Source organism: Halyomorpha halys, unplaced genomic scaffold (assembly GCF_000696795.3).
Source record: "Halyomorpha halys isolate HHAL.00 unplaced genomic scaffold, Hhal_1.1 Scaffold228.1, whole genome shotgun sequence".
In the NCBI taxonomy this organism is placed as follows: Eukaryota; Metazoa; Arthropoda; class Insecta; order Hemiptera; family Pentatomidae; genus Halyomorpha; species Halyomorpha halys.
Genome location: NW_027107268.1, coordinates 454,388 through 463,505, shown reverse-complemented (window position 1 = coordinate 463,505; position 9,118 = coordinate 454,388). Strand labels below are relative to the sequence as shown.

Sequence of the window (9,118 nt, the reverse complement as noted above, 5' to 3'; positions counted from 1 at the left end):
GTCTAACCAGCAATCTGCGTATGTTCCATTTTGTAAACCAACTTATTTATGACAATGAAACCTCTTTAGAAACCAAGAAAGTCGCTTTCTGTATAAGGTAATGTGGTAAGCAGTGCTATACAATCGATTTGTTCATGATTCAGGGGCTATATTCAGAATCAGTAAAAGTCAAGTGAAAGATTGGGTCTGAGGGGAGGGGGGATGCGGTCAGTGAAGGTACACAAACAAGTAAAACGTAATTAGAAGGACGATGGTACGGGTGATGTCAAAGAAAAAACTCAAGTAGTAATTAAACTGTAAGTGATAAGGAAATACATAACATGAAATCAAAGTAAACCAAGGTGTGGCTAATTGCGATCTGAAAAATGTAAAAAAATATATAAAAATGATCAAAGTAAATTAAAGAGAGTAAAATCAAGAATTACAAAAAGATTTTACAAAATTTAAAAAAAAAATGATAACGGGAATAATAAAAAATAAGATAGTAGGTAAAAAAATAAATATAAAAATACAGTACACACAAAATAAAAGACGAGGAAACGGGAATTGGAATAAAAATCAAGAATTCCGTTATTCCTATTTTTAATTGTTATCTATTTTTACTTTTCATTGTATTATGCTTTATATTTACTTTATTTACTCTTCTTAATTTGCATAACAATAAATTAAGTAGATAGTAATTGATACAAATAGAAGTAAAAATATAATATTGTACCATCTTCTTTTTCTCTGAATTAAGGTTGTTATCTGGGTTTTTTAGCCATGGTGAAAGCCTGGAATTCAAATCGAAATGTGGGCACAATAAATAAATTGTATTTACTTGTGTATCTTTGACCTCACCCCCGGCGATCTTTCTCTCATATCAATCTACGGTCAACTATAAATGAACAACATCATGGATGATTGCTGAATAATGAATGATCCTTCTCGTGATGAAACCAAATTATTCTTAATTATTTCCAAATTATTATCAGCAAGGTGTTGGAGCGTCTGGTACACCACTTTCGCTTCTACTCCGTCCAATGGAAAAGTTCAAGTTCCCCGCCGCCCTACGTCGACTAATGAGTAGCTACCTCAGTGGGAGGTCCTTCGTCGTACGGGTTGGTGAAGAACTCTCGCTCTTCCAGCCTTCGCCACCTGCGGAGTACCATAAGGCTCTCAGTACTGGAACCCTTGCTCTTCGTCATCTTCACTGCGCCGATTGTATCCCTAGAGCATAAAGAGTCGATGGTTGAATGCGAATGATATTGGAGTCTTTGTCTCTAAAGCCAGGCCTAAACGGGCTCTTACCTTTGCAGAGAAAGCTTCTGCCACCATCGTAGCTGCATTGAAGAAAGATGGCATTAGGGTGAACCCGTCTAAGACTGAAGCTATTGTCATTTCTTTTTAGAAAGGCAAAAAGAGCTGCCTGCCTCAAAGATTCGTGGTGGATGAACAGGTACAGAATGAGATCTCTAACTCCATCCTCTATCTTGGTGTGACTCTAGATCGTCATCTTACCTTCTCCAATCATACCAAGAAGAGGCTGAAGCTGGCCCGACTTAAAACGTATAGGCTGCACCATCTGCTCATTTCACCGCAACTTTCACTACGTCTGAAACTACTGATCTACCAACTATACTCCATAGTGCTTCTTTAATGAGACACCTCTACAAAACTACGTTCAACAGACTGAAGAGTTCCTGGGTGAACAGTGTCATCCGTGAAGAGCTCCTTCTCCCCACTGTGCCGGAGTTGATAAGTCGACGACACATCAATTTTTTTTTTGGGTTGAAGGCCTGCTCGAACCCTCTTTTTCGTGAAATTAAGACCTGGGAGGTGGCAGTGCACTGTTCCCTTAGTTGACGTCCTCGACAAGGGAAGGGCTTTGGACTCTACGGTCTAAAGTCATTACACTCACACTTAACCAGTGGAACGCCCTTCCCCGTTCCAATAATCCACTGGCGTTAGCTGCATGATTTTGACTACCTTGATTGGACCCTGAAACGAACCTTACAGTGACATAAGGCAATCCAAGGCAGTAGTATGCTAGTATTTGTCATTTGTATGTATGTATTGTATAAATTTAATAATAAATGAGGTTACGAAAAAAAGGGGGTTTTTAGTGGTGCGGTTCCGGCCGGGAAGGATTGCCGTCTAATATTATTGGTGTTATGATCCCCTCTTGTGAGAATCAGTCATGCCGTACATCGACCAACTTACTCCCTATAAGTGTCTGTTTCAAACTTGAGATAAGTAAGGCTATCACGGAGTGCGGGAGTTGAGGATTTCACGCCATTTCCAATTTTAGAAGCTTTTAAATATCGCTCGATTTTAATTTACCTATCGTAAGTCTTCTCCCCCCGTTTTAAGTAAATATTTCAAAAAGGAATTTGTCAATTTATATAAGTAGATCTTTTCTTTTACGATCCAACTTATAAAACATAAAGAGAATAAATAAAATAAAATGAAAAAAAAGAGGTTGGTTCTTTCCTTATTGCAAATGTTACCCTTCCAAGAAATCGTGCTTTGACTAAGCGACCATTACGTCATTGGAATAATCAAGAATTGAGAGAAGTTAACTGGAGGGGAGAGGACAGTCTTATCTCCGGCTGCTGGCTTCGTTTCACGATATTTACGGTCTATTATAACTTTGTCTTTCTGAGTGCACTTTCTGTTATAAATCATCTATTCAGGAGTCATAATTAAAACTAAAATTATGAGTTCGGATTCGGTGGATTCGGAGTCTGTAAGTACAAACCATATATTATAAAAACTAAAACTGAAGGAAAAACTGCTGAAAGAAACGTTGGCTCAATAAAATAGTATAATTATCTACTATTTGAGTTTTTTTTTTTACCATATTTCATTCATCAGAAATACTTTTATATTAGTACTTAGGAAAAGTGGTGTCAACCACTTCGTATTGTTTTTTTTTTTAAACCACTTAAGGATCATTTTTTTCTAATCATATCATTAAATTACTTTAATGTCCATCATTTCAGCTAACTTGGCCATCCTTCAGGGCATTCTTAACTATAATTCACTCCTCTTATTCAAATATTAAACATTTTTGCAGGATTTTCTGTCCAGGTTTAATGAAATTAAACAATGTATTTCACTATTTCATTTAAACATAAATACTTTTCATTTCAATTAATCTAAAAACTAATAACACTCACTTATTAATAATATTATTTAACCTTCCTTACTAATATACTAATATTATTGATAAGTGAGTGATATCGGTGTGTTTAGATTAATTGCAATTAAAATTATAATTGCATATAAAGAAAAATTAAAATTTGCACCACTAGAACCCATAAAGGGTTAAGGTAAGGGTCCAGTACTTTGTAAGGGAGTACTGTTACTTACTAGACCAACGGTTGTGCAATGATTTGGCCAGAACCAACTCGACTGCCAAAGTTTACCCAATTTATGAGGCTGGGTGGACCCCATGAGGGCTCAAGAACCCAGAGGGTTGACTCACGGCTACTGTGTACCAGAAAGCATTTTTCTGCCCAGCCGGATTCTAACCGAGGTCCTTAGAGTTAGTAGCATCGTGCCTTTCCACAGTGTTACTTCGCTCCCTTTATATTTATATATATAAATAAAAGTATAATATAGAATGAGTATTTGACAGTAACTAATACATGTTGCTCCTATAACGAGTATTTGACAGGCTTTTATCCACTTAGACTTTTTACATTGGTCATCCTCCATTTCTAGTTCCAATATGAACAATCATCTAAAGTAATGTGTTGATTAGATTTCATTATTGGTTCTTCTTAACTGCACATTAAAAATAAACGATAAATGAATTTTAAGTTAGATTTGCTCACTAATTCCTAATGTTTTGATTTCATCAAGAACTTATGTCTCCAGGGTATGTTTTAAAAGGGAACTAAAATATATTATAACTATACAGCAAATGTTACTTAAGTTTATTATTCCAATCCTACAGACCTTGTGAACCCATAGCAACTGACTCATAATTTAGTTGTTTTGCTCTTTAATTCAAGGAGATTGCTTTCATCTAAATGTACAATCTGAATGTTGGTGAAGGTTTTTATGCATGCACAAACATATTACTGGAAGATCGATGATAATTTGTGCATAATAATATACGGAAGATGGTCCGAGTGCAGTAAAAAAAAAAGTCATAAAACTATGTAATTTAAGCCAATGTGTTGCTCCAAGTTGTAAAGCTTATAGGTTACAGGAAGCACGAAAAAATAGTGCTACTACAGAAATCAATTGCTTGACTGCAATCTGTAAGCCCTGATTGACTATGGCTTGCTCCCCCCCTAATGTATTTCCTGGGTACGTCTTTGCCTGAACCATCTTCTTTTTATGAACATGTTATATTAATTTTATCGTTTTGTGGAAATTTTGAATTTATTTTCTGTGGTAAAAGGCCTGCTGATGTAGTTTCCAAAAAGTGTGGTCCAGTGCATGCACCTCAAAACTCACAATCACCACTGAATCTCAAGAATCTGTCAATTCTTACAATGTTTGTATCTTGTTTTTATTTAGCTCTGCAAAGTGGGGGGGGGGGGCGAAACGTTGGTTAACAATAAATATTTTTTTGTAATGTTTTGATACCTTTATTGACTGCCACCAGGACTATCTTACTACAATCTACTCCATCTGTGTCTATGAACCAACTATTTTCTTCCGATTGATATATTTTTATATTTCTGCCATACCTTTTCTAAAGGAAACGAGAAATAATAATAAGTAAGTACTTTTTCAAAATTGAAGTTATTCTGTCAACCGAAAGGTCCATTATGAAAATTAGTGCAGGAAAGTATTTGCTTTAGTGAATAATTTAAAAATATCTGCTCCAAAATAAGCAAGGATTAATTTCAACATTGGATCTTTTTAATACTATTTTTATAACTTTGACTTCATATTTTCTGTACATTATAAATTGATTATTGTTAGTTCTTTAATTCTCAAGATATAATTTTTTACAGTTTTCAATATTGCATAATCATTTTTATGATTACATTCATAATATTATTGTTAATTTCTCATTTTCAGTCGGATGAATACTTTTCCTTGGCACCTAGTGAGCCAAAGAAAAGGATCGCCAATCTGTGTCGCAACATCCCCTACACCAAGATTTTGTCAGCTGCAACCTACGCTGCGGAAGCCAACATCTACAAGCCTTCAATCATTGCTGATATGGACCTCAGCAAAACGCAGAACCTCCTATTGGCAATGGTGCACTCGTTAGCGGAAGGGGACAGGAAGTCTTGTCTATTGCTAGTCGATGCCTGTTCTGAGATGGAAAGACTGCGTTCAAGTCACTACAAGGTGTGGCTTCTGGAAGATTTCACTTTCCCTCGATACGACATTCAGAATGCCATGGGACTCCTCACCGAGCTGGTAACCGATCCCAATCTGTGCCTGGAGTTCCCAACTTACCTAATGGATATAATGTCATCACTAGCTAAAAAGTATGAGATCAGTAGTGTCCAGCCAATCCATTCAGGAATTTCATCAAAGGTACTCTTCAATTACTTAGCACTTAATATTAGCTTTTAAAACAGATATTTCTTAGGACAATGTTTAACGAAGCAGACATCCTTATATATCTTTACCATTTTAAGATTGTTTCTCAAGAGTTCAATATATGGATATTCAATTAATATTAGAAGTAATAGCATTAAACAAGACTTCCTGTCCTCTTCCTCTAACGAATGGAGCAGCGCCAGCAGGAGATTCTGTGACTTAAAGCATCAACTTTGGATCGTTATTGGTTCAAATCCGGCATGGGGAGTCAACTTTTATTTCTTTGAAGGTCCCACGAAATGAAAACTTGACCCCCACTACGGTTAGAATTGGGTAGTAACCTGTAAATAAGCCTCCCCTCCATGTGTGTCAGAAATGATCAGGGAGTCATGAAAACAAAAAGGTCGTAACAGACACAATTTTACTGTAGTGGATGTCCCGGAAAAGCTTCAATCCTTTTGTTTGGCTTGTTAGGCACCCAAGAAACATACTCAATTCAACTGAAAACAATAAATTAACTATAATATCCTGAACATAAACTTAATAATGAAAAAAAATATTAAAAATCATAAAAAGTGATATCTTTAAAATGCTGCAAAATAATGATAATTAATTTATAATGGCCAAAAAAAATCAAAGATATGAAGTCATTTTTCATAAAACTAGTACTAAAAAGATCTAGAGGGTGTGCATATCACAAAACACATACCACCCACACAGATATGTTCGTTAAAATATACCTTAGTTGGTATCTTATAAACAAACCTCAGCACTCAGCATGTTTTTTTTAAATCTCTTCAAACTGACTTAAAGGATTATAAATTCAAATATTAATTAATTTGGAGTTAAAGAGTAGTCCATTAATAACCTAATGATGGACCTATACATTTAATACAAATAATATGGGCAATGTGTATTACTAACATTTGTATATTTTTGTTTCAGAAAGACTCCAACGATTTGCCAATTGAACTTGAAGAAAATGTCAGCAATAACAGTCTAAGAGGTATTTTTGAATTGGAGGGTGAAAGGGTTGATCTGTCCGAGATGACTAAGCACGGGGACAGCCTTCTGCATTTGGCTGCAAGGGCTGGAAGCAGTGCCTTCATTGAAGCCCTTGCAGCTCTGAAACCAGATCTGGAAATTGTCAACTCTCGTAATGCTACTCCACTGGAGGAAGCAGTGAGGTATAATCGCGCAACATCAATTAAGGCTCTGTTAAAGGCTGGTGCTAAATTAGAAAAACCTTTTTTTCGAGGAGAAACCTATCTTCATATTGCTGCTGCTGGTGGCCATGATAAAGCACTAGAAGCCCTACTGGAAGGGGTTATGGATATAAACAAAAAGAACCAGTTTGGTGAAACGCCATTAGTCAAAGCTGTTAAAGCAGGAAATGATCGGTGTATAGTGTTATTACTGGAGAAAGGGGCAAATTCCAGTGCACTACCGGGTGTAAGGTTGAAAGATGGAGACTCCATTGTCCATTCCATATCTCGCTTAGGAAATATCGAAATCCTCAAATTACTGAAAGATAGAAAGATACCAGCTGATATAAAAGATCAAAATGGCCTCACACCATTACATGTCGCATGTAATCCATCCGTTGTGAGATTGCTCCTCGGGATGGGTGTGGATGTGGATACAGAGGATTACAGAAGCAGAACTCCTTTGATGGTCGCAGCGAGAAATATCAAGGCAAATGTTGTAAATTTGTTATTGTTAAAAGGTGCAAATCTTAATATTAAAGACATAGAAGGTCGAACCGCACTCCACTATGCCGCTGAAGGAGGATGCACAGAATCGGTTACCAATCTTCTGGACGCTGGAGCCAGATTGGATGACCAGGATAACAAAGGTGTCACTCCAGCTTTCGTTGCAGCTGTTAATAATAAGAATGGTGTACTGCAGCTGCTTGTGGAGAGTGGTGCTGACCTGGCTCTGAAAGACAGCAATGGAGATGGGATAATGCATCGTGTGGCCCGCGGTGGACATGTTGAAGTTGTAAAAACACTGCTTAGTGTTGGAACATCGGTGAATATGAAAGGAAAGGACCATTGGACTCCCTTACATCATGCATCAGATGGAGGACACCCTGCAGTGGTCAAAATACTATTAGCTGCCGGAGCAGAGGTAGATGTGAGAGATCAATACCAATGGACTGCCTTACATTGGGCAGCTCTGGGAGGGCACGCAGCAGTAGTAACAATTCTATTAGAAAACTTGGCAGACCTAGAAGCTGAGACAGATGATGGTTGCACACCACTAATATTAGCATCTAGTGAGGGCAAGTTGGACCTGGTCAAGCTGCTCCTCGACCACGGAGCAAACTTAGCAGCTAAGACAGTTGATGGAAAAACAGCACTAATGGTTGCATCAGGGTCGGGCCATGAAACTGTGGAACATTTTCTCCTCGATTACAGGGCAGGCGCATTGGATGATATCCACTAATTATGTCAGTAATTAGTTTCCAAAGGAGGAAGGTGTGAAGTCCTTTATAGAAAAGGAAATAGCAGGTGCTATAGATATGGGTAAAGGAGATGGTATAGACGTTATCACTCCTACAATGTTGAAGAATATGGGAGCAAGAGGACTGAAAATATTTCACATCTATTAAACTTTAAGTTATTATCCCAGTACACAAAAAATGAGGCTACTGGGACTGTCAACATCCCTGAGATATCTCGTTGCTTAGTAAGCTATGCAAGGTGTATTCTACGATGATGTATCCTAGAGGACTGTGTTAAGGATCAGAGTATTTAGTTCGGAACTTTATGTTTTCGAATCCCACCTGGATCATCCAATATTTGATTCATGGAGGCTTCGGGAATGAATTTTAATTTTCTCACTTTGGGGATATGCAAGTCATCAGTGAAAAATATGTACTCAAAAATTCTAGAAAAGGGATTATGAGAAGTCATTGAAGGAAAATGATACAGACCTTGGCTACAAAGGAATGCATAATACCTAGTTCCTAGTATAGGAAGAGAACATGAAGATTATTCTTGTTTTGTGGAACGCAAGGATTAGACAGGACCAGGAAGGCAGAAGATAATCTAAATAGGTTTATCGGCGACCTACTTCTATCTTCTACCAAGGGGAGCACCCAAGGAATATGGCAGAGCTACAATCTTAGCCGACTTCTGTTTATTTATACCTAACATGATAATGAAGACAAGCACGGGGCCTTATTGGCTGGGTCACTGGTAACTAAGCTCAGTCCACCTTAGGTCCTTAGCGTATGTCCACGATATGTTCGGAAGTAATGGAATTCATTTTCAATTCAAGCTCAGACTCTTTGCGAATTGCAACTGTAAAACATGGAGATTAAGGTAGTAAGCAAAACTATAATAATAAGAATAGGAAGGAGAGAGAAAAACGAGGATACCTAATTTAGTGATTGAAGAGAAAGATGTGGAGCATGTAAGCCTGTAATCTGGAGCCCACCTCAACGAAGGCGGCGGGATAGATGGTGAAATAATAAAAGAAGTCATAAATTAAAAAGGGGGAATAAAATAGGCCGGCAAATGCTTTATTAACTCTTGACTAGTTTCTTTGGATAGAAAATAATTACAAAAAGATAAAAATATTCCACGTGTGTCACTTTACTGACTTATCTATA

General features: G+C 37.2%; 2 protein-coding genes across 2 annotated transcripts in view; one reads left to right on the top strand and one right to left on the bottom strand.

Annotated features, from left to right (window-relative positions):
- LOC106679882 (uncharacterized) overlaps positions 1-9,118 on the bottom strand; it is a gene marked incomplete at its 3' end in the record, with an annotated part of 91,387 nt that overhangs the window by 62,128 nt on the left and 20,141 nt on the right.
- LOC106679881 (ankyrin-1) lies at positions 2,697-8,043 on the top strand (the record flags this gene model as incomplete). The annotated part of the gene is given in 3 exon segments (XM_014419266.3): positions 2,697-2,728; positions 5,026-5,493; positions 6,445-8,043. Coding segments are annotated over 3 exon segments (2,001 nt in total). The 3' UTR covers positions 7,948-8,043.